Source organism: Leptonotus elevatus, chromosome 13 (genome assembly GCF_054856555.1).
Source record: "Leptonotus elevatus isolate MCC_2025b chromosome 13, RoL_Lele_1.0, whole genome shotgun sequence".
In the NCBI taxonomy this organism is placed as follows: Eukaryota; Metazoa; Chordata; class Actinopteri; order Syngnathiformes; family Syngnathidae; genus Leptonotus; species Leptonotus elevatus.
In genome coordinates, this window is record NC_141251.1 from 2,201,833 (window position 1) to 2,226,717 (window position 24,885).

The 24,885-nt window shown below is 40.6% G+C and overlaps 2 protein-coding genes and 1 long non-coding RNA gene across 4 annotated transcripts in view; 1 reads left to right on the forward strand and 2 right to left on the reverse strand.

The window, feature by feature from the left end:
- The window catches only part of arid5b (AT-rich interaction domain 5B), a 103,654-nt gene extending 99,083 nt beyond the window's left edge, over nt 1–4,571 (reverse strand). Inside the window, exons 1-2 of the mRNA XM_086093651.1 lie at nt 4,495–4,571; nt 3,907–4,164 (exon numbers count right to left, since the gene is read on the reverse strand). Coding sequence (XP_085949777.1) covers nt 3,907–4,164; nt 4,495–4,515 — 279 coding nt within the window. The 5' untranslated portion in view covers nt 4,516–4,571. The remainder of the gene's footprint in view (nt 1–3,906; nt 4,165–4,494) is intronic.
- Nucleotides 4,572–13,675: 9,104 nt separating this feature from the next.
- On the reverse strand, nt 13,676–24,636 carry LOC147163446 (uncharacterized). The gene is made up of 3 exons (XR_015096787.1): nt 24,586–24,636; nt 15,200–15,338; nt 13,676–13,740 (listed from the first exon to the last, which is right to left on the reverse strand). It is a non-coding gene; the product is annotated as an uncharacterized LOC147163446 (long non-coding RNA).
- Nucleotides 15,098–24,210, forward strand: LOC147163447 (transmembrane protein 26-like). Of its 2 annotated transcripts, XM_086093157.1 has the most exons (7): nt 15,098–15,370; nt 16,361–16,457; nt 17,610–17,702; nt 20,501–20,700; nt 20,840–20,919; nt 23,057–23,125; nt 23,227–24,210. In XM_086093157.1, the coding sequence occupies exons 1-7, from the start codon at nt 15,174–15,176 to the stop codon at nt 23,391–23,393; spliced, it is 903 nt and encodes a 300-aa protein (XP_085949283.1). In that variant the 5' UTR covers nt 15,098–15,173; the 3' UTR covers nt 23,394–24,210. The 2 variants fall into 2 exon arrangements, with proteins under 2 accessions (XP_085949283.1, XP_085949282.1); XM_086093156.1 differs by having other exon boundaries at nt 23,057–24,210.
- Nucleotides 24,637–24,885: the final 249 nt, after the last annotated feature.

Below are 24,885 nucleotides of genomic sequence, written 5' to 3' on the forward strand. Positions count from 1 at the left end.
TTCATATTTTATGATCAAGAAGTTTACGCATTTATTTTGTCATATTTTTTTTTTTATTCCCTGTCACATTTAAAATTTGGGATTTTTCCATAATACGATTTACCGCAAAATCTTTTGACTTTATTCTTATCAATGCACATTATTCTCGGAATATTATGATTGTTTTTCCCTCAGGAAATTACAACTTTAACTTTTGCAAAATGTCAACTTTGTTCTCAAAAAATTGCAATTTCCTTCTGTATAAGTAAACATTTTTGTATATACACCAAATAATAGGTTCATTGTAATTAAATTAATTATAAATAAAACTTAAAAAATTTGCATAAATTATGATTTGATTATTGAATTAAATGTTATCTGTTGGATTAAGCTACCCCCCCCAAAAAAATTTTTTTTTATGTCGGCTAACTAGGTTAAATCAACCCAAAAAATTGGTCAACACAAAAAAAAAAATCCAAGTGTGGGTGAATACCCAATAATCGCTTGAAGAATCTATAGGATAAATTGATTCTAATAATTCATTTGTGAAAGCCCTAATTATATCATTAAATAAATAATCCATTGTAAATAATAAAATAAAAAATGCTAAATTAAATCTTTATACATGTAGATTTAATATACATGGTTTTTTTTTTTATTGAGGATTAATTCTAACATATTAAAAACATGTTTATTATTATTTGATTTTATTATTATTTTGTTTATGTTTGAGGTTTTATTAGCAAAATGAACTTTTTTCTACCCACGTAACTTTTTCCCCCTTCAATCTCCTCAAGTTGGCCGACCACTGGCGCGCACCGCCAGAATAACAACGTTGTTCATGCTGGCGACAGATTTTCCATTTTACTATAAACAGGAGTTCATTCTTTTTACACTTGCCTGTACACATAAGAATGCCGGGTGTTATGGTGACAGTCTGACCATGGAAAAGATTATTTCCATAATACCCCATTGGGGAGGGGGTGGGTTGAAAATGTCTGCGTTGGACCGTTAAAGCTTCCACTGTAGCAACGCCGCGAGTGGCGAGGCGAAGATATTGCACAAGTGGGCCTTTAAGTGATGACTAAATAATTGCGGCGTGTTAAAAGGCCAATAAGACATTTAGAGGGGGAGGAACGTGAGCTGGGTTCTTCTTGCCGAGATGACACCCGGCGCTCATAATAGGCAACGGAGCGACAAAGACGATGGCTTGTGTAAGCTGCAGCGGGGGCCATAAATAGCCATGTTTCTCATGAAAGGGAAACGTGATAGGCGCGCTTATTACTCAAGAGGAAAGAATGCAAGTAAACCTTGAGCGGAAGACTTCGAGTACAAACACGGCTTTTCTTTGTGCCACGCTCGCACACATAAACAAGACAAGAGAATCGCCGGCTAAAGAAGGAGGAGGGAGAGAAAGAGGAATGTGCATGCAGAGGAGGTCCATTAAAGTGCTGTTGCAATATGAGAGCCAAAACAAAAAACATCAGTACAGTATGGGGGGGGGGGGGGGGGGGGGTTTGCTTTACAAGGTCCCGACATCAATGTTTCCACGTTGTGCCAACGCCAATTGTTTCAACCGCAAAAATACAGTCGGCTCCAGTCAACAGGTGCCAAACTCAAGGCCCGGGGACCACATCCGGCCCGTTACATCACTTTCTAGGGACCGCTAAAGCAAACTTTTGTTTTCTTGTTGAATGGATTTGTTTTCATTTTGACAGAAAACCCGAACCAAAATCAAAGTTTTCGGGTAATGACCGATACCAGGAATCAATATTGAGCTAATATCATTAATATCATTTCAATGTACTCAACAAGGCTGCCAATTCCAGCCGATTACCGATTAAACTGCCGATTATTTGGAAAAATATATATAATGCATAAAATTAAAACCCTATTCCTTTTCAATGGGAGTCACGCACGCACGAACAAACTTTTACTATTAAGATTTACTCTGCTTTGAGTGACAAGTCCATAATATGACCTTATCAACTAATTTCATGAAGTATATACAAGGTTATTGTGTAGATTTGTGTGTCAATAATAACATTCTTACTTGTTTACAACTAAGAATGGTTATTATCAAATATTCATTATTTCAAGGAAAAACACTCCAGAAGTTGAAGCTCACTTTCAGTTAGCATTTGAATGGGATCTGTTTTAAAAACAAAGCATGTTTTGTATTTAAATATACAGTGGATGTCATTCTTATGGTCGTGTGTTTAGTTTTACAGTTAACTCCAACTGGGGTGTCATTAAACAGCTTAAAGGACGCTTAGGGACAAAAAAAAAAAACCAGAATAACATACGCTACACACTTGCTAGTCGCTAATGCTATGCAAGCTAAATGGTGCATTCAGGGCACTTTCACAGCGTTGGAAACTTCAGTTATAATGTATATACGGGGAAAATAATTCTTTTGGCATGTATATTTTGTACTGGTCTGTACTTGGTACTGGTCAGCCACAAAGTTAGTGTGCAGATTCATGATTTTCACCGACACTTCTCATTGTTTTGTTGATTTCATCACTCGTGGCTCTTTGAGCGTTTGAAGATGATGTAACCATGTTAGCTTGTTAGTATTTTTGTCTGGTCGAGGCGAGCGCAGACTTTGATGTCCACAACTGGCAGCGACAACACAATTTTACTATATTTAATTTAATTTATATTTATGATCAAAGAAAAAAGTTGCCATTTTGGAGATGCGTCGCTTCTGCCTGACAATATGTCAAAATACAATAAGGTCAAAATACATTCAAATAATTTTCAGTGAACGGCCCTCTGAAGGAAACCATAACGCTAATGAAGCCCGTGATTAAAATAAATTTGATACAACCGATCCGTGGGCACCTCCGTTTTCGATTATCCGGACGTACGACTCCAAGGTTCAACGTTTATGGACGAGAGGCCCTGACATATGACGCTAAAACCATCTGTAGTCCGTGAGTGTCAATGAGTTGTGGCTGTTGTGGTGAGTGCATAAATGTGCATGTTACACGTTTCTTTTGTTACCGTTTGTTCAAAAAAAAAAAACGAAAAGTGCTATGTCTAACCTTGACCACCCGCAGAGAGATTACAATCCATTCTAACTCGCTCTTGTAGGCTACCTTAAACTTAGCTAATGATGTTTACTTTACCCAACAACAGTTGTGTAAGATAGTTCTGCTTAGAAGGAGGCACATTGTGGGTGACGAGGGTGCTATGATCCCAAACTGTGGCCATTCTCTCTTTTACGCACTCCTCCATCGTGAAAAATCCACAACAGATATGACGAGGGATGACTGACTGACTGTACAGTACGGCGGGTGTCCTCGTTATACGACGCCGACGTCCCGACATACGACAAACGATGTTCAATTTCGCAAGTGGGGCAAAAACAACACCACCAGAGAAGACGGTGGTCCTCCCATTACGACAGTCCCTACATACGACGCAAAAACATTACAGACGGCGCAAAGCCCAGTTTACGACGTCGAGGTCTGACGTTACCCTACATACGGTTAATGTATGCATAAGACTACGCCGTGTTCCCGCTTACGTACAAACATCTAAACATGACACATAGCACACCCGTCGCTATCACACCATCTGCAAACCATGCAACGCCAATGAGCATCTATTGTGCAATTTCCGCCCGACGAACGTCCACCAAAAAAAATGCATAATGCATGTTTCTCAAGCGCAGTACGAGGATTTATTCCCACGCCGAAAGCTCGGCAAGTGCACACGCAGCACAATGGCGAGGGAAAAACGGCGAAGCGCACACACACACCGCCAAGCCAACTAATTAATGCACTAAATATGCCAGGGATCGGAATGGAGCAGGCAGGGAGGGAGGGAAGGAAGAGAAGGAGGAAAGGAGGGGGGGTGGTGGGGGGGTGGCTGGAGACAATTAAAGCCGCCGCTGATGAATAAATATTCGCCCCTTACCTCGCCGTGGGAGACTCCGCGTCCCTGGGGAGTGTCCTCGGGTAGGAAATAAAGTTTGGAGCTGGACAAAAGTTGCCTACTCGTCCTCTCCTCCCAGAGAAGCTGCAGCTCGGCGACGCACACGGGCTCGTCCGGCTCGCAGCGCACCAAGAAAAAGTCCCCCAGCGACAGGATCCGAACCTCGGCGTCCCGACTCGCGAATTTGAAGGCTTTGTAGAATATATAGGGTCCGTGTAAGCCGCAAGACGAGCCCACCCACTGTGGAGAGAGAGAGAAAAGACAAAAAACAATAAAGAACACAGGCGAATAAGCGAGCGGCTAAACAAACATGTCACTCACGCTCGCTCGTCTGTTTATTTGCCCCGCATGCTAAAAGCTATTAATAGCCGTTAAACGGACGCCGACGTTTTTGGTTCGACGCGGATGCGACCGACGCCGAACGGATGATAAAATGTCAAAGTTTGGCGGCGGTTGGCGGCGCGTTCTGGATGCGGGTCGACCTCGCGGAGGAAGCCGAGGTGAAAAGCGGGATAAAAATCCGTCGGGTTCCGCGGCGTTTAAAAAAATCAAATCAAATCAAATGATTACCTTGAGTGAGTTCGGCTCCATCGCGACGTTATGAATTGATTCAACTCAACACGCTCTCCAAACTTGCTGGCTTGAATGGATCGCCGCAGGTCCTGGAAGGTGCACACAGCGAGGGACTTCAAAATAGCATCCGTTTTACTTTGAAGAGCCATTTTAAATGTGTCGTTTCGACTTAATGTGATGTGGTTCAAAGTATTCTGGTAGTCTGATTCGTGACGTGGTGTTTTTTTGAGAGTTATGCTCATTTTGTAGTCTTGCTATTAACAGACATGACCATGTAGGCGCGATATCACGCCCAAATCGAGACATTTTGTGATATATCCTACCAATTGTAATATTATTCTACTTAAAAATACTAAATGTGACTCACCGCAATTTATCTGCCTCGAAAAATCTATTTAACGTCGATTATACACGTATTTTGTAGCGCCGCCCGTATATGTGCCTTCCAGGACTTGCGTAAAAGAGAGTGAGTATGAAAGCCCATTTCTCACATAATGACACACACACACACACACACACACAGTTGATGTAGACAAGAAACAATGTTACATGAAAGTTAATAAGGCCATCAAATGGTTCCTCAAAAGCCAATGAGAGACTCGTGATGTTCTATGCTCTCTTTTTTTTCTTCTCACCACCATTGCAACGCGTTCGATTTTATTGTCCTACCAGGAAATAAACAGCTTTATATTTGCTGCAATTGGTGTCAGTCAGAAAACCTTAAACAACCTCCCGATTGACTAATAAAATGCACTCATATTAAAATTTAGCACACTTATTTCCCACTCCGATCCATATAAAGGCCATATATCAATATAACTGGCTGTTAATAATATGTCATTTATTTTATGTTGGATATTTGTGTTTTGATATTTATACACCTCATTGTGAGGCGTGTTACGTTGCCTCTTTATTAATTACAGGATGATGTACTGTGTATTGGCTAATATTTATTGATGCGCTACTCACTATGTCCACATGACGGCGCTGTTTTTCTACAAGTCATGCACACGCACACATGAGTATGCGCGCGTACACGTGCACGCACATAGGCCACTGGCAATTATGCAACACGTTTTTTTTTTCATCCGCCTTTGACATAATTTGCGAGAGTAAATTAGATAGATAGATAGATAGATAGATAGATAGATAGATAGATAGATAGATAGATAGATAGATAGATAGATAGATAGATAGACAGACAGACAGACAGACAGACAGATAGATAGATAGATAGATAGATAGATAGCCCAACCATTTTTCAAGTGAGCATAAGTATTGGAACAGATGTTGTTGCTAGCGCTAGCTAAATTGGCGCTAGCTAAATTTAGGTTAGATTTTTATGCTATCAAAACGTGCTCACCCAGCTTTGCTAATGTGAACTGAGGAACCTTATTGGTACTTGTATGTGCTGTTTCAAATAAAACGGCGAACTGTTGCACTTTTCGCCACACATCATTCTTAGAGCCAACAATTTCAAACTGTTAAGGCCATGGATGAGAAATATTTTTGTTTTGACTTGACTCCATCTATGTATTTTATTTATTTTTTATGTATTTTTTAATCATGGCGACATCAGCAGAGGCTGGGGAGAAAAAGTAACAAACCTATTTTGACGAGGAGTAGAAGGATTGTTTTCAATGTTTTCAAGACTGAGATTAGCTGTCACAATTTAATTTGATTTATTATTATTATTATTAAATGAACTCTGGGAAGAAACGGGGCAGAAACAATCAAACGTGTCTTCTTTCTGCTCCTTTTCATTCAATAATGAAGAATATTGTTTTTATTGTCTGTTTTTTTCTTTAACAAATGAATGAAATAAATTATTGAAATGAAATGAAGTAAAGGAAAAAGTCAACACAAAAATAAATGCTCAAGTAGAGATAACCTGAAACCCCCCCCAAAATTCAACCTTTGACCTGGATAACTGAGAATCCTCAGACCGAGCAAGCACTTTAGTACTTTTATTGATATTTTGACAGTAAGTTCAAAATGACTTGTGCAATTACGCTATTAGGCTAATGAACCGTTATTCACACGCCGCTGGCGGAAGACGACCGCAATAAAACGTGTCGGACAACAGCGTTGCTATTCCCGCCGAGCGTTGCGTCCGACGTAAGTCCTCTTAGCGTTATCTGCTCTTGATTTCCCTCACTGCCGTCTTGGCGGCTCAATCAATGTTGCCTTCGCCATTGCGAATGGCGGCCTCCATAATGAACTCGCTTAAATCGATGGCAGCACTCCAGCATGTCGCCCGTCGAAAATCTCCGTGCGGATATTGACGAGAACGTGGGGGGGGGGGGAAGGGGGGGGGGGCTATTTTGTCTGTGAGTTTTGGAAAAGGGAGCTTCAACCCTCGCCAAGGTGGATGAGAAAGTAGCGGCCTTTAAATGCAAGCCCGCGTGGGACTCTTACCTCAGGCTCATATGTTGCTAACAAGCCTGCTTTTATTGTGCTGTTCTATTTGGGAGGTTGTTCTTTGGAAAAGACAAAAAAAAAAGACGCACATTGTGGGAGCCAGATAAATCAAATGTTTGTTTTTTTTGTAGACTCAAGACACGATAACGATCTTGAGCATGCGTTGGAGGTTTGTTTTCAACGAGGGACGTCCCAATAACAAAATTCATGCTTTATTATCGTAACTCGCAGAAATGCTCCGATAGCTCATCTTGTGATGGTTGGTGACACTGGCGGAGCCAGAGGGGAGGCCAGGGTGGCACTGGCCCCCCCTCCCAAATGTGATTGGACCCCGCAGGTGCCGAATGATTTTACATATCATCAGCAAATTTCATTCAAGTTAGTGAATTGTTCATAGACTTTGAATGTTTTTGTACATTTTGTACACTGTTAAAAAAGGCAAAAATCTCCTGCGCGCTTAATATGTACTTAAATATATTTCAACATTTAGAGACTCCGGTTGAAATTATTTTTTATGAAACGAATTATTTGGCATAATCTTTGGATACACTCAAGTATCCTTGACCCCCCCCCCGCCCCCAGTTAATAAAAGTCTGGCTCCGCCACCATTTTTTCTTATCTGAGAAAATGTTATTTTCATTATTCATGCTTGCATTCTATTTCATGTTATTTATTCATTAAGAATTTTATTTTAATCGGGATTAGGGTGACAAATTAAAAATCCAATTTTTGGTTTAAGGTAGGGGCTAGAGTTTCAAGACAAAATCTATGATTTTCGGCCTGTGTTAGGGTTCCAAGGTGAAGTCTTGGTTAAGTTCCAAGATAAGGTTTCAAGCCAGACTTAATGTTTAATGCTGGGGTTTCAAAACAGGGTTTGGATTAGGGTTTGAAGTTCAACTTTCCATCCTAGGAAATGAGTTGCATGTCGGGTTGCAAGACAACATTACGGTTTCAAATGAGCTTGGGTTAGAATTTCAAATGCAGGCTGCGTTAGCATTTCAAGACCACATACAATTAGGGGTTCAAATTAGGGTTACAAGCACTGATTACGGTTTCAAATCACTTCAAATTAGGGTTTTAAATGTGAATTATGGTTTCAAAAAAGGTGTGGGGTTTCAAGCTTGGGTTGGAGTTAAAAAAAAAATTTGGCTTTTAAAAGAGGGTTATTGATTCTATTTAGGGTTTCAAACAAAGGTTAGGGTTTTTAAACTGGGTTTAAATCTGGGTAGGGCTCAAAAATGCTGGTTAGTGTTGCAGAGTTAGCATTCACAGCAAAGATGGGGTTTCAAATATGTCAAGTTTAGGCTTTTAAGACTGGGTTAGGGTTTCAAAAACTGGTTAGTGTTTCTAAGTAGGGTTCGGGGACAAGGCTAGCGTTAGGAACGAGTGTCCCAAGTCTAAGTTAGGGGTTCAAATGAGTGTTTTAAAGCCTGGTAGGGCTTCAAGTTATAGTTTAGGACCCGTGCTGGACTGGCCATCTGGCGCACCGGGCAGATGCACAGTGGGCCGATGTCTATTTCGTTGTTATTTTCCTCCATGATTTTTGTGTCATTGTGCTGTTTAGAAATGATTCGTATGAATCGGTTATTAATCGCAATATGCAAAAAAGATGTCAACTCTGATTGTACGCTAGCTAGCAAATGCATGAAATAGTACAAACAATAGACACGCGCCATAGAATCCAGTTTGGAGCCCGTGTGGTAGGCCACATGTCATTTAGTGGAAGATAACCGGCGATCACGTGAGCGATGCGCGGCGGCGACTAATTTTAGCCTCTTGACTCATTAGAAAGCGCCGTTCCATTTCTGGGTCCAATTAAGACGAGCGAGAGGGGCCGCTTTTAATCAGCGCTCCGGTTCTGTCGCCGTCGCTTATTTGCGGGCCTCCTGCGGGGGGGCGTCGCAGGCCGCAGCTCATACACGCATGCGGGCGATATCCCGCCAACCTTGCCGCAACATCAAAAAAAAAGAACACACGCGGCTAAATACACACACTCGCTCGGCCTGCTGCATAATTCACGGCGCAATGTGACCTCAATCACGGCAAACTGTCACGCACGCACGCACGCACGCGGGGAGGGAGGGAAAGGAAAATGTTCGGCTGCCATGACAATGGACGACACGCGGCGTGAGCGCAAAATTAATTCACACGCATCAAATTGGATCACGTGACCGAGTGACGGCTTTTATTGAGCACTAAGAGATTTGTGCACGGCTGAAGTAGGGTTTGAAGCCGGGATTCAAGTTCCAAATGCAGGTGAAGGTTTCAATGCGGGGATTTAAAACCTGGATTACGGTATCAAAGTTGGGTTCAAGACCAGGTCTAGTGCTTCCAAAAAGGGGAAAGATTTGAAATTAGGGTTTCAAAGTAGAGTTTTAAGTCTGGGTTAGTATTTCAAAAGATGGCTAAGGTTTTAAAGCAGGGTTTGAAGCCTGAATTCAAGTTTTAATTACAGGTTAAGGTTTCAAAGTGGGGTATCAAGCCTGGATTAGGGTTTCGAAACCTGGACTGGGGTTTCAAAGTAGGGTTTCGTGTCTGGGTTAGTATTTCAAAAGATTGTTAGGATTTTAAAGTAGGGTTTCAAGCCTGGTTTCAAGTTTCAAGTTTCAAGTACAGGTTTAGGTTTTAAGCCTGAGATTTAGAGTTTTTGTGTTGAGTTTCGTATCTGGGTTAGGGTTACATATAAGGATTCAGTTTTAAGTCATAAGGTTTTGAGATAAAGTTAGGGTTTTTCTAGAATGAGTTTGGTTCCAATTTATAGCTCCTTTCAAGTTTAGGATTCAGACAGTAAAGTTAAAGTTTCAGACACAGGTTAGAGTTTCAAAAATAGAGTTTCAAACATGGGTTGGGGTGCAAAGTAGGGTTAGCTTTTCAAGTCAGGGTTTGAAGCTAGGGTTAGGGTTTCAAGGTAGGATCTCAAGCCTGTGTTAAGGTTTCGACCCTGGGTTAGGTTTTAAGTTGAACTATGATTTGCAGCTAGGCTTAGTTTTCAAGTCAGGCTTTTTAAAGTCAGGTTCCAAGATCGGGTTACGGTTTCAAGCCTTGGTAAAAGTGTCAAATAAATGTTGTTTTTCCTGAAAAAAAATGAAAAAAAGCCCATCTCTGAAATCAGCATATTATTCACTGTGTTCATTTTTAAGATGACATGATTGGCCAGCCAATTAGTTTGTGTGCAGCCATTGGCCCGTGTACATGCAGCAGTGATTGGACGTGACGTCGCCGTCGTAATCGATCGCCAGCTCGACTCAATGCACGCGTCTCGCCACTTTCAGCTACATTGTTATGAAAGGCCTTTTTTTGAGATGTGGTTCTTCCTTTTGCGATTTTCATATTTGCTTTGTTTGTTTTTTGCTGCGATGGCAAGTGAAAAAAAAAAAAAAGATGAGCGGGATGAGAAAAGTGCAAAGCGCAAACAAACTAAGCCGTCTGGCTGCCGCCGCCATCTGCATACAGTTACATTTCATATCTCGCCATCTGAGGCGGGGATTAGAAGCGTGAATAATGGATTTATGTAAATGTCCGATGGGGCTTCAAGCAGAAAAAGATGAGAATGATTGAAGCGGCTCGATTGACTTACAGGCCGCGCGCCAGTCGTACACGTGTTTTCACGGAGGTTCGCCGCGTCACCGCCGCATCCGAGGGATCCATTAAAACGCAACGCGAGCCGCCTGCCCGCATTTCAAAGCAGGGCGGGCGAATTTGTCGTTCATAAATGTCAGCATCTGTGATCGCAGGATTCACCGACCCGCATCTCCTCTTGGGGCGGTGGCCCGCTAGATCCAGCAGATGGTGCTGTGTTGAAAAAAAAAATATATACACATTTTTGTGATTCAAATGAAAAAAATTTATGTGAAATTTGTGATACATTTCTTCAGTATTTAGATCCATCCATCCATTTTTAAGACGGCTAATCCTGGTCACAGGTGAGCTGAAGCCCATCCCAACAGACTTCAGTAAAGTAACTTAGTTACTTTACTGATTACTTGATTTTAAAAGTAACTTAGTTACTTTACTGATTACTTGATTTTAAAAGTAACTTAGTTACTTGACTGATTACTCGATTTAAAAAAAATTACGTAGTTACTTTACTCATTAATCGATTTAAAAAAATTACATAGTTACTTTACTCATTACTTTTTTGTACAGCACTATGGTGTCACTTTTTGTTGTCTTTTAAACATGCTATATAAATAAAGTGGCATGAAATGGTATTATTTGATTTTAAAAGTAAGTTGGAAGGGGGGGGAAAAAAAGCCAAAATCAATCACAAAACATGTTGGAACCAGACTGAGGAAACTGGGATTAAACAAGGAGAAAAGAGCGGGAAAATCCCAAAACATATTTGTCATATAAAAACCTAATTTTGAAATAACTGTGATGATCTCAATGGGCAAGAATCAAAGCATCCTTTTCAAAGCATATTATCATATATGACTAATCTCCTCTGCGCATTAACGATTTATCTCCTCTCATAAGGCAATTTAGTCATCACTCGAGGTTGCTATGGCGACGGCAGGTTTACTCCGAGACAACTGAACGACCTTACGCGAAAAGCCGCTCGCTGTTCGCGACCAAATTGCTGTGCACAGTCAAGTTAATCCCCGCGCTTCTTCTGCTGGGGAGACAAATGAAAACTTGTTAATATCAATGTAAAACATCTGCGGGCTGTTTACCGCACAGGCAACATGAGCCAAGAGGAAGAGGTCGGTTTGGGGGGGGGGGGGGGGGTGGGGTTTGTTGAAGCTCAGTGTCGCATAATAGCCTCTTGTTTTGATTGCTAATGCAGAATATGCAAGCGGTTTCCCAGTTTTAAGGTCGGGAGAGATAGAAAGGAAAATGAAGGTAACGCAATATTGTTTTACACAAAATCTCATTATTGTCAGAGATTCCACACTGGAAAAGCTTTGATGAGCCTCGCTGCCTGGCTGCTCGGAATCATATTTGTCTAATAAGCGCTTGGCCGCTTGCAGCTGTCGACACAGAGACGAGAGAGAGAGAGAGAGAGAGAGAGAGAGAGAGAGAGAGAGAGAGAGAGAGAGAGAGAGAGAGAGAGAGAGAGAATAAGAGAGAGAGAGAGAGAGAGAAAGACAGAGAGAGAGAAAGACAGAGAGAGAGAGAGTGAATAAGAGAGAGAGAGAGTGAATAAGAGAGAGAGAGAGAGAAAGACAGAGAGAGAGAAAGAGTGAATAAGAGAGAGAGAGAGAGAGCCAGAGAGAGAGACAGAGAGAGAGAGAGTGTAAGAGAGAGACAGAGAGAGAGAGAGAGAGTGAGTAAGAGAGAGAGAGAGAGAGAGACAGTGAGAGAGAGAGAGAGAGACAGAGACAGAGACAGAGAGAGAGAGAGAGAGAGTGTAAGAGAGAGAGAGAGAGAGAGAAAGACAGAGAGAGAGAGAGTGAATAAGAGAGAGAGAGAGAGAGAGAGCCAGAGAGAGAGAGAGAGAGAGAGTAAGAGAGAGAGAGAGAGAGAGAGAGAGAGAGAGAGAGAGAGAGAGAGAGAGAGAGAGAGAGAGAGAGAGAGAGAGAGAGAGAGAGAGAGAGAGAGAGAGAGAGAGAGAGAGAGAGAGAGAGAGAATGAGTCATGTGTTACCCATTTCAAGTGCAATTTGTTGCACTGCAAATGCCTGACATGTGTGACTGCGCACAGGCCAGCGTTTTGGGAACATGCAGAGGGGAATGTGTGGTCGCTTAGTGAGACACCTGCTTCACTTTTGACCCTGGAAACAAAAAAATATATATATATATATATATACATATACATATTGGATTAGCCAAAACAGAGAGAACAAAATAATAATAATAAAAGATGACAGCAATATTATTTCCTGGTGACTGATTAGGGGACAAAAAAAAAAAAAAAGAGCAAGGGCAAGAAACAAAACCAAAAGACAACAGCTTTAGGGTCATAGTTTGGGAACCTGCCCGCTTGGTGTGAAAGGGACAGTGTGCACAATTTCACCACTAGATGTCACTATGTAGCCAAAGTGCCTACATTTTTAATGAGCAGGAGTTAGCCGGAGCGGACTAGCAAGTGGCGGCAGCCCGAATCAGGAGACTCAGCGATGACCACCATCGATCCGTTTGCGTCCGACATTTCCTACAAGCACCACCAGGGGCTAACTGGGTTCGCAAAGTTGTCCTTTGGGAATCTGTAGTAGAAAGATGGCAGCGAAACATGTCCGTTTTCCTGTAAGAACGACCTCGACCTACGAATCACAATTATATTAAAAAAAATATACGTTGATGTGATAAAATGTGGGGTTTTTTTTGCATGTTAATAAAATCATGTGGGTTTTTAAAGTGAATTCATGGTTTTTTTTTTTATTAATTAATAGTTCACCGCTATCGCTAGATTCTACACACTGTACTTTTAAACGAGTAAAAAAGAAAACTCAACAAAAACACGTGAACATAAAATTGGAAACAAAGAGAAATAAGCAAAAACAAAAGACACCAACAGTACATACTGTTTGCTCCTGAAATAAACAATGAGAAAAGAGAGAGCAAATAGCAAAAACAGAAGAAATGTTGGACCCCCCCCCCCCCCCATAATAATGTCAATTATTGTTGGATTATCACTATTCGTGGGCCATCTCTGTGGTCCGCTGTATTAAATCCAGAAAGCAAATGAATTTGGCAGCTTTTCTTTGCTCGAATATGGAAAGAAAGAAATAACATCATTTTTGGAAAATGTGACTTGTGCTCACCAAAAGTAAACCGGCACGTGGGATCCAGTTGGAACCTGTTTTTTTTTTTTTTTTTTTTTTTTTTGTCTGGAACATCCTTGGGAAGTTATGCCCCTTCATCATGTGGTGTTGAGCGCCACCTGTTGGGATAAAAAGACAACACATCACCATCATCATCACACAGGAAGTGACCTTTTCTTGCTACTATTTTCACTACTGCCGCCAACTCTCTTTTGTACTATGCTGGTGCAGACGCAAAAGATGATAATGATAATGATGATGATGATGATGATGACGATGAAACAAAGACAGGAAAAGTCTGTCTCGGATCCAAGGTCTCGGGGCTGGCCTGTCGCTTTCTCCCGCCTCCGTTGGCAGTCTGGCCGGGCCTGCTTCTTTCAATACAACTCAGCATGAGCACCGTGTGTGTTTGTGTGTGTGTGGGTGGGTGTGTGCGTGCGTGTGCGCGCGTGTGTGTGTGTGGACTTTGCATAGCTAGCGACTTCCTGCACATGGGAGATAATGAGATATGTGCTCAGAATGTCTGATAAGGTTTTTCTATGACTGCTGAGACTATGCACGAGCTGATTGGTTTATGCAATCTTATGAAAGTATCGAAAGTGAAGGCACACACAATCTATTGCATGTGTTGCGTAAAAGATTAAATGACACAACATGCAATCAGGTCATTTTCATGCTGTAGTCAAGTGTGTTGTGCGAGACGAGTGCCACTGCTGGTTCGCGGGCTCCCTCTAGTGGTATGAACAAAAACATCACTGCCTAAATACTGTTGAGTTGAATAAATAATTAAGTGGACGGTATGTGCTGCTTTGAAGACCCCCTTTTTCTTTTATTGCTCAGTTCCTCAGACCTCAATATTAGATTTGGCAGAGGCATCTTTTGTTGAATTACAGTTATAATTATTTTATATATCTATATATGTATAGTTATATATAATATTTCCTCATGTAAACATCATGAAGCATATAATTTATACATGTAAGGCAAGTTGTAAATGTCTCGAGTCCTCTTGTTTATGTTTAACAAATTAAAACATCAGAAATCATGCTGTTTCTGCTAAGTATTATCTCAAATGTTCTCCAATTTCCATAAACGTTTCTTGGGAGGAGCAATATGGCGGCCTCGCGACTTCAAAAGTCTCGGCCTCTCGGCTATCCAGTCATCTATTCAGAGCAGTGGATTAGCCGACAGCTGCAGCAGCACATTGAAAGTAAGTGCGCAGCATGCAGAGGTCTTTGGCGCCCTCGTGCGGACGCGGCACTTTTTGCAAACGCAGTTTCCCCAAACTGCTGTCTCGGAATAATCCTCAACATCAAACCAGGCAAGCGGTGTCGTGTATTCTAGCGCGAGCGGCTTCATGCAACAGCCCCCATTCTCACTCCCACTCGGGGTGGAGCTTCAAATTTGAACCCCCCTTTTTTTTTTTTTTTTTTTTTTTTTCGTGCGAGTGCCACAAAGTTTATCCTGGATGTGGAGTTTGTCAGTCAGGAGTGCGTACTGTACTGTACCGGCGTCTCGAGGAGGGAGAAGGGGGAGAAAAAAAAAAAAAAAGATGATGCTGAGCGTGTTGAAGTTTACGTGCGCCATCGTGACCAGGGTGCTTTTTCTCTTCGTAGCGCTGGCGGGCGTGTGGCGGGTGACGTGGGTGAAGGGGGACAACATCTTCTGGCTGCTCACGCTGCTCTTCCTGCCGCTTCTGCTGGAGATGATCGTCACGCTGAAGAGGAGGAAAGGACAAGATTACAAATGGTAAAATGCAAAAAAAAAAAAGGCGCATTTTAGACGCTTTTTCGGCTCTCATCTCACTCAATCTTCTTGCTGTAAAGCTACTACTTGCATGCTGCTATTGTTTATCAGGACAATGAGGACAAGGGTGGTCCCCTCCCCTTCCAAAAGCCTGCCCTAAATAGACGTCCTGGTATCTACAAAAACAGACTAATTGTTTTATTTAGTCGCATGAAAGCACGATGTTGAGAAACAGGACATGATCACGGATGTAAAAAAAAGAAAGAAAGAAAAAAAAAAGAAATCACTTAAATTCAAAATTTGGATGACTGTAGCCAGGGGGTGATTTGTACATTTTATTTTCACAACAAGAATGGATTGGATTTATGTGATTAAACATATGGTATTGAAGAGTGAAGACAACTCATTTTTGATACCACATTAAAAGTATGCATTTTTTGTTTTTTCAATCAATCAATCAATCAATTTGGCTGGGTTCAGATCAAGAGAGGAAACATCACTAAACACACACTCCTCTGACATCAACATTTATACAGGAAGAATCCCTACAGTCTATTTAGCAAACATTAAAAAAAAAAAAAAAAAAAAGTCAAACATATAATATTTGTATACCAAAATAGATGCTCTCTCTCATGATTTACCATCAAATTATAGTCTGCTGAATGAGGTGAGCAAAATGTTAGAGCCAGGAGAGGAAAGCTTTTTTTCCTTGAGCGTTTCCCTGAACTATTGCAAGGCAGGATGTACGTACACAATTGTCGGCACTGACGTAGACCTTCAATGTGCCTCATCTGCATTTGAATCTGAATGTGAAGCAAAGTATTGAAATGCATGAATACATCAAACGCGTATTAAACCGGAAGTTAAGGGGATGACTGGAGCGCCGTAAAGTAACTTTGAAAGTAGCTCCACACGATGTGAATGTTTGTTTGCATGACATCATTGGTTCCCGTTGTGCGTCCTCATGGTGTGTTTTGAATTGTTCTCTTTCAGGTTTTCCCCTCCGATCTTTCTCTTCCTCATCAGTATCATTCCCTCCATTTGGATCCTGGAGCTGCACTACCAGCAGGACAAAGCCAGCGACCCTCAGGTAAGAAGCAAACATCACATTATGACGGACACCTTTCTTTTCTCTTTTTTTTTTTGTCCTTCACCTGTTGTTGAAACTGCAAAAAGTGGCCAATGACGCCCCAATCATCAATTTCTAAGCATACTTACCTCATTACTTTGCTTGACTATCGCTTTCATACGTATGATATGTATTACATATTTGTGCAGACTTTGAGTGTGTTGGCTTTTTAATCTCATCTCTTTCACTGCTGGTTTTGTCTACTTAATATGATATGGTTATTATTTCTTACATTTAAGTCATTCATTCGCGGCCATTTTCACTGAAGCAACCCCCTTTGCTCCACAGAATATTGTGTTCTCTTGCTATAAAAACATGGAACCTACCAAAAGAAAGATTAGAGTCTTTTCTATCATCAGAAAAAAAAAAAGTATATTTGTATCTGTTTCCGTTCCGTAAGTTTCATCATTATTCACAAATCTGTGAATATCCAGAAGGGGAAAGAGCTATTTGCAACATAGCCCTGGCTCATCTCTGCTGCCACCTGCTGACCGTTTTTTTGTAATAATTACCATTGCTTTAAGCGACCCCTTCAGGTCAGAGGTTGCATCAAAGCCATCTGTATGCTCGAGCATAAAAATAAATACATAAATATAAATAAAACATATAAATACGTTTTTGGGACCATTGTAATATTTATACACATTTAAGAGTTACGTTTTTTTAACATGCCAGGTGGAAAGATTTTTTTTTATTAGGGGTCACAATTTATCTATTTTTTTGTATCGAAAATCTTTTAATTCACCTGTTGGATTTCAAACGGCAAACAGTAAATTGTTGTAATTATATAAATGTGCTGAATTCTAAAAATATCTATCTAATCAAGTTGATCAATGACGTTTATTGAAGGCAAGTTTTATAGAAACTGGAAGGACGGTCTAATTACTGTTATTATGACTTAGATTGAGGTCAGGAGCCAAAATGTGTCATTTTTTTGTTGGGTGGCCAAATATCACAAATCATCAGTTTAGAACCGCGTATGTTGATGTCACAGGTTTAGTCAATAGTGACAAACAGTCATCAGGTCTTATGACAGATCGGTTGTCGTTAACTCCGTTTGGTCTCAAATGTCCTTTTTAATAAGGTATTAACTAACTAACTTGTTTGTTGCAGTGCAAGAAGCTTGACTCGTGGGAGAACGTGAAACGAGTGATCACCCTCAACGAGACCACGGGAGAAAACCTCACATACCAGAACTACCTTGAGGTGAAGCTGACTTCACGTTAGTGTATTATTAGCTCGCGATGATGAGTGACATATTCAAGATGATTTTCTGATTCGATTGGAAAACGACTCAGCAAGGTCAGGATTCAGAGTCGTGACAGTAGCCAAAAATAAAGCCAATTTGTCACACGTACAAACAAAAAACTCTTAAGCACACGATTGGTGTCATCAGTCTGCATATAGTCTTCCCCCCCAAAAAAATGAAGACTGACCACAGGCCGCTCGTGATTTATATGTTAGGAGTTGACTCAGCTCGTGGATTTAGGCAAGGCGGCTTTATTTATATAGCGCATTTCATACATAAGGTATCTCGATGTTCTTCACATTCACATAAAATACAACATTTAAAGGCAAAAGAATTTAAGACATTTAACAGAAAAAAAAAAAACCTGAAGAACTCATGGCGTTTAACAGCACGGTAAAGAGATTAAAAGTAGTTCACGGAAATTAAACAAGAACATGATTTTGGAAGAAATGATTGTAAAAATGCTCTGCAAGACTTTAATCATGGCATAGGAAGGGAAAGCATATTTTTGGACCTGGACTTAAAAGCATTTACACTTGGGGCTAACTTTAGTTCCGTTGGGCATCTAACAGCAGCATAACAGCTCAATGCTGATGCACCATGTTTGCTTGGAACTCCGGGCTCCACTAATTGACCCGAGTCAGCTGACCTCAGTACCCTACTGGGTTTATATTCCATCAGCATTTCTTTAATGTTGATTTATCCCCAAACGAGACAATCAGAATACGTATCTGTTGAATTCCCCAAATTTGCGGTTTCGAGTGACAAGCTGTAAAAACCTTAAATTTCCCTTTTAGATCATCAAAAGCTCCGATTTGGTGAGGAATAATCGTAACAGACGATTGCATTTCTTGAGCAACCAGTCAACATGTGTAGAGACCGTTGGCATAAGTTGGTTTACGCCAACTGAAATAAGGTTAAAGGTTCGATCATCGGACTCCAAGAGAGATATGTGAATGTTAAGAAGCTGTAAAAGTCAACTTTCAAAGAACTCCAGACCATTTACCCATAAAAACCACAACGGACGGACTTATTGAGAGAGCAGAAGCAGCCGCCTTTTTGGTCCCGAAGCCAAATTCTGAGCGCCAAGACCTTCCCGACTGAGCTGCCGCCACCCCCAACTTTGTGTCAGACTTACACAGACAGTCAACAACACGCTGACAGTCCCGAGTCAAGAGGCACAAAAAAAAGCTGCTAAATCTATTGCTAATTACATCAACACGGACTTGACATAAGATCTGGCTGCATTCAAGTTTTAGAATCTCAAACAAATTGGGTTCGCAGTGCGGGGAGAATAAACACGCTAGGAACATTGCACAAAGATGCGAGTGTTGACGTAATGCATGCAGCAGCAGACGTCTCAAAAGTCTCAGGCAAGAGCTGACCGTTGGAGGGGGGTGAGACAAAGAGCCTTCTCAGGAGGACTGGCCGGAATCCGTTGGGAAAAGTCGGGAAAAGTCAGGAAAAAGTTGAATGGTGCAATTAAGGTCGTAGGGGTCAGAAACGCTGCTTTACTGTAGTTGTAGACCGATGTGGTTTTTTCAAGGCCGATACCGATACAGATTCGAAGTAGTCAAGAAGGCCGATAACCGATATTTCAAGTCGATATATAAGTGTAAAAAAAAACAAAAAAACTTTTTCTTTTAAACTATATTGACAGATTTGTTAAAAAAATTACAACAAAAATTGCAGGGAGCTTCCAGGTTCATTAGCACGTGTTAAGCTAAATTAAAAACTAAGCAAGTAAATAGATCCTTAAAGTTTTCTACCGTGAATAAAGTTCTCAAAAATTTCAACATCATTCCTTCATTTATTTATCTTTTTTCAATGAAAAGTATAGGGCGTTCCTATTTTTTTTATAAAGTGGAAATTTAAATAGATCCATAAATGAAAAGTTCCCTGCATCTCACTGAGCGACAAACGCATGCGAATGTAGCTAATTTGGTGTTCTCGTCAGGGTTCTTAAAACTTTTCAAAAGATCTGGACAAATTGTCTGAATATGTTCCAAATGTCTTTACGACAAGTAAAAACTGTCCGTGACCACCTTACAATTCCTGATGAAAACCCCAAATTCGCTACGTTCGCAAGCATTCACTGCTAGCTGAGATACCAGCTTTAGCGGCCTTCGGATTCATAAAAAGGCCCATGCCCATATTTGTCAACATGCCAAATATTGGCACCGATAATCAGTCTATCCCTACTCTAGTGCAATATTTAAAAAAAACAGAACATACTTTTAAACACGGTACATTTTAAATCAAAACAAGATTTGTTTTACGGTATTAAAAGATTCGCCGAGAGAAAATGCACATAAAAATCTGTATAAAGAGAAGTGGTCTTATAAATGATCCCTGGGGAACGCCACAAAGAAAAACAATCCATTCAGATACTAGTATCCTGCTGGGTTTTATTACCACAGATAATAAAATTGATAATACAACACTGGAACATTTTAAAAGTAAATATTCAGGCAATTGTGAGTTTGCCATTCCACCCGTGTGTCCCACGAGTCACGGATACACCTCGGAAAGCTTTTTATCCTCAAAAGGAAAACATATGCTTGGTCCCTTCTCCTTTTCAGGGTGGGGGTAGGCTTCAATAACATCCAGCAGAGTCTTGTGAACAGCCCGTGAACCCAGTTAGCTGCATGCTACACCAGTCCAAGCCAAGTGTAAACACATCCAGATGTCCATTTACCAAGAAACGAGCTTGTTTTTGTTTTTTTTTGCTCATCATCAACTGTGGCTCTTCCAGAACATCAACCAGGCGCTGTGCTCCAACGAGTGGATCCTCGCTCTTCATCAGATCCTGCTCATTCTCCTCATCGTGGGAAAGTGGCTCCTGCCCCTAGGGGGCGGCGTCACCAGAGACGAACTCTCGCAGCTCCTTCTGATCTTCGTCGGCACGGCGGCCGACATCCTCGAATTCACGAGTGAGACGCTGTCAGATGTCAAGTGGGTGGCTCTTATCATGTTTGCTCAGAGGGGCGACGCTGAGCTCCGGTGTTTTGCGCCTTATCGCTATGAGAGCTAAATAAGTACGAGCGCCAAGTGCTAAAAAGGACGATTTCTAGCTGCGAATGGTCTTTTCCAGAGAGAACAGTCCTCAGTTGGTCTATATCATCTTAGCCGTATGGACGTGGAGCATGTTGCAGTTCCCTCTACATTTGGCTGGTGAGTAAACATAAATGAATAATTAGGGCTTTCAAAAGTTAAAGCGTGAACTAATTAATTCATCACGAAAAATTAATCACATGATTAATTTTGACCGCAGATGATCCTTCAGCTGACAGCGGATCGTTACGCTGAAGGTAGCGCAGGTTGTGTTTGAGCAATAAACATAACGACACGCATTAAAAATAAAGCATTTAATAAACGTTTGCGTACGACATTCAGAATATTCGTTCATGCCAAACTATTGGGGTCTTTTTTTTCCATTTTAAATTATGCAAATAATTAACTGATTAAGAAAAGAGGAGGAGGAGCGTGTGCAGTGGATCAAAAAATGTTGAAGACGTCCTCATAACATTAAATGTTGAACGAATTAACACATAGCGCAGGTGCTCTTTAAATTTGGCGGGCACATTTTTTTTGATAAAAAGCCTTTTTAATTAAGCGATTAATCGTGATTAATCAAAATTCTAAAATGTGATTAATCTGATTAATCGTTTGACAGCTTGCCAGGCGATTAGAATGTTTAATCGTAATTAATTGCATGACTTCAATAATTAACTCGTGAATAATCGCAAATTAATTGCACATTTGATATCTCAATTTACAATATTTTTTTTCTTCTCCTAATTTTTCATACTCTTGTTAACATAAAGCGCCAGAGAACTGTAGCCACCGCCCCCACATTTAAATCAATCAAACTGCGTTCCGTGAAAATATAGCTTTCATCTGCGTATTTCATTCATAATCCAAGGATGTCAACACTTAAAACAAAGGGATGGCGTTAAGACTTTTACTTTTCAGCTGGTTGTCACTTGTCTCCAATACAAAGTGAATTGATGAGATATGGCCCCCAATATAATCTAAATCATCTAAAAGTGGACATAGGATTTTCATAATCAGAAATTGGAATTCATCTTTACACGCTAAAAACAGTTGGGTGAAAAATAACCCAATTATGGGTAAAAAATGGACCGATCCTCTACTTGGGTCAGTTTGACCCAACATTGAGTCAAGAAATGGAACTTTCAGCATAAGTTCCTTTACTTGGGACAAAAAATTGGGTCATTGTGTATAAAACAACTCAGAAAGTTGGGTCAAAATGACCCATAAACTGGATCGGTCCATTTTTGACCCATAATTGGGTTACTTTTGACCCAACTGTTTTTCGAGTGTACTTGCTGTTAATAATGAAGAACCACCATAGTAATAGAATCGATAAAGTACCTTTGAGGATACGTAAAAATATTTGCGCATATTGAGCCTTTTCTAGAGGCAATTTCTCCCTCTGAATTTAGATGTACATAAACAGTTCCAATAAATTATCTTCCAATAAAACTAGACTAAATCATTCATTCAAAGATAACATTTAAAAGAAAAAAAAAACGAACAAAAGTGATGGCAACGTTAAGCATCCTTGTGACGTTCCCAATCGAGAAGGTCTTCTTGAATAATGTACATCCTAATATTTACCGTCACGATGCTTTTAGAGCACTTCAACCAAACACTCGACTGTGGTTCTCATTGTGTTGTGTTTATCTTGTGTCCTATTTGTCAGGGCGCGGCCTTGTGTGCTCTGTTTGTACAGCTTGTAAACACAGAAAATGTTGTTATGTACGTGCGACGTGTTCACAAGCACGCGTTCGCCTTTGGATGCGAAGTGAATAGTTTTATTTTATTCAAACGTCCGACTTGTGCCAGCGGGCCGTCGTTTTTGTGGTTTTGGCTACAAACAGTCATCACGCGGCCAGTAGAAAATGTATACCGCGCTTAATGTCTGTTTATCCAACGAGTCCGTTTTTGAGTGAATGAGTACGATAATCGCAGCTATGCTGAGTAATTGTGAGCGTATCCTTCATGGGTGTATTAGACTGCCCTCTGGTGGCCAAGGTGGACACACCAGAAGGAGCAACGTAATGTCCACTGAATTAATGTAAAAAAAAAAATTAAAAATTAATTCTATGCATTTAATTTATGACATTACTTTATGTTAATGTGTAATATTATAGCGTGTTCGTTTTCCTACCAAATACACACATTTTTTTTGTGCGTGTGTGGGGATGGATTCATGGCATTTCTATTCATTTCAAAGGGGAAAGATGTCAACATTTAAAACATTTGTCCTGCTTGTTTCCGACAGTGGTGAACTCCAAATCTGACTCGGTGGACGACCAGGATGTACGCGACGTTTCCCTCCTGACCAAACACAGTACGGACATTTGGGGTATCGTGGAGGCCTTGTTTATCCAGGACGGCCCCTTCCTGATGGTGCGACTCACTGTCATGACCTACTTCGACGTCTTCCACCAGATGCTGGTCTTCTTCGCCATCAAGAACTTCCTGGTGGTCATTTTGAACGTGTACAGGCTGGCTGTCATTTGCCAGGACTTCCGATCTTCTGCGAGTGGCAGTGGCCTGAGCAGCGCCATCCCGTAATTGGGCGGAATCAAATATCCGGGGCCAAAGGGAAACCCTGAGTGATTCTTAAGTGTGTTGATTGGACGAGAATACTTTTGCGTTGCCTTCTTGCGTTTCCAGTTCATCTGGAAAAGTACTTTTTTTTTTTTTTTTTTTTTAGCCATGTTCTTACACTTGATGCCACATTCAGTGCCCATGCTTGAGCCTCCTGTCGCTGAACTCACAGGACAGTTGATCAATCGTCATAGAGGATTGGACTGGAGTAACCTGAGTGGAGGTTAAGGCTGAAGACAACAGCAGACGAGCAGGAAAAGAGGAAGCAGGACAGGAAAACGGAGGGTGCCTGGAAGTTTCTGGATCCTTTCGAAAGTGTGTCAGCACAAAAAAAATAGTCCTCAAGAACAGATAAGATAAGACGTCCCATCCTAATGTTTGCAGTCTGAGCATGAAGGTCAGCAGACATGGGAAAATGTCTTGTCTGTAGTTTAGTGCTGATGGAATCGTGATATTGGAGGAAGCGTTTGAACTCAGCCAGGAAGGTGAAACAGAACGTACGCAACTGTAAACATAGGGTAATTACAGTATTTGATTTAACGCTGACTCACACTCTTCCTTCCTGTTTTTTTTTTTGCTAGGCATTAACATACTTTTCAAGCATTGATGTTATTTTTATACCTGCTATAAAAAAGACAAATAAGAACATAAAAATCTCCTGACAGTGACAAGGAATAAATGTACTGTAAACTGCAGGCGGACAAAAGAGTACCTCAACAAGGGATTTGATTAATTAAATTCCGTTTGTATTATTATTGTTTGATAATAAAAGGTTTAATTGTTGTTTTTATGTTACTTTTAATAAGAATAAAAAAATGAATATTCCTGTACCATTGTCTTGATTTATGTAAGATTTTTTCCATTAAAAAAAATAAGGTTTTGCACAAGCAGTCTAAATTCATTAATTGTATTATGTCTTTCCAGCATTTATTTGACTCAACAGTTTGATTAATGTCAATGTCCTCATATTTATATGTTGTGTACCTTCAAATAATTTCACATATCATCACAGTCAGCACTTTACAAAAACTGACATATGTCGCCTCACTGTGGACATTAGGCTCGTAACACGTTACTGACTTGTAATCTGTTCAACATTCTTTACCTGACAGTAAAACAGTAAATTAATTCATTTGTTAGCACATAAATACATCATACATACTACCTAAGTCTTCTAAGGAAAACATTGATACATACTGTAGAGTTGGCAGGCTCATGCTGTTGGTGACTATGACAAACGACAAAAGCCTTGACTTTTAAACTATGACCTCAAAACCCCGCCAAAATACCAACAGAAGTCAAAGCGTAATATTGATAGTTAATAACCTTTATTTTTAGTTTCTTAAAAATAAATAAGAAAGGGATATATGGCAATTTGGCCAGAGGATTCACTATAATTTAAAAACAATCCCTAATATATCGGAAACTTCCCAGTTCCCAGAATGCACCGCGATAGCTGCATTCTCATGATGTAGCTATCCTCGCCCCTTTGCTAGC

Coding starts and splice junctions, on each gene's coding strand:
- LOC147163447 (XM_086093156.1), top strand. CDS start 15,174: ATGATGCTGAGCGTGTTGAAGTTTACGTGCGCCATCGTGACCAGGGTG. Junction 15,371..16,360: donor AAAGGACAAGATTACAAATG/GTAAAATGCAAA, acceptor GTTCTCTTTCAG/GTTTTCCCCTCCGATCTTTC. Junction 20,701..20,839: donor GAGACGCTGTCAGATGTCAA/GTGGGTGGCTCT, acceptor GGTCTTTTCCAG/AGAGAACAGTCCTCAGTTGG.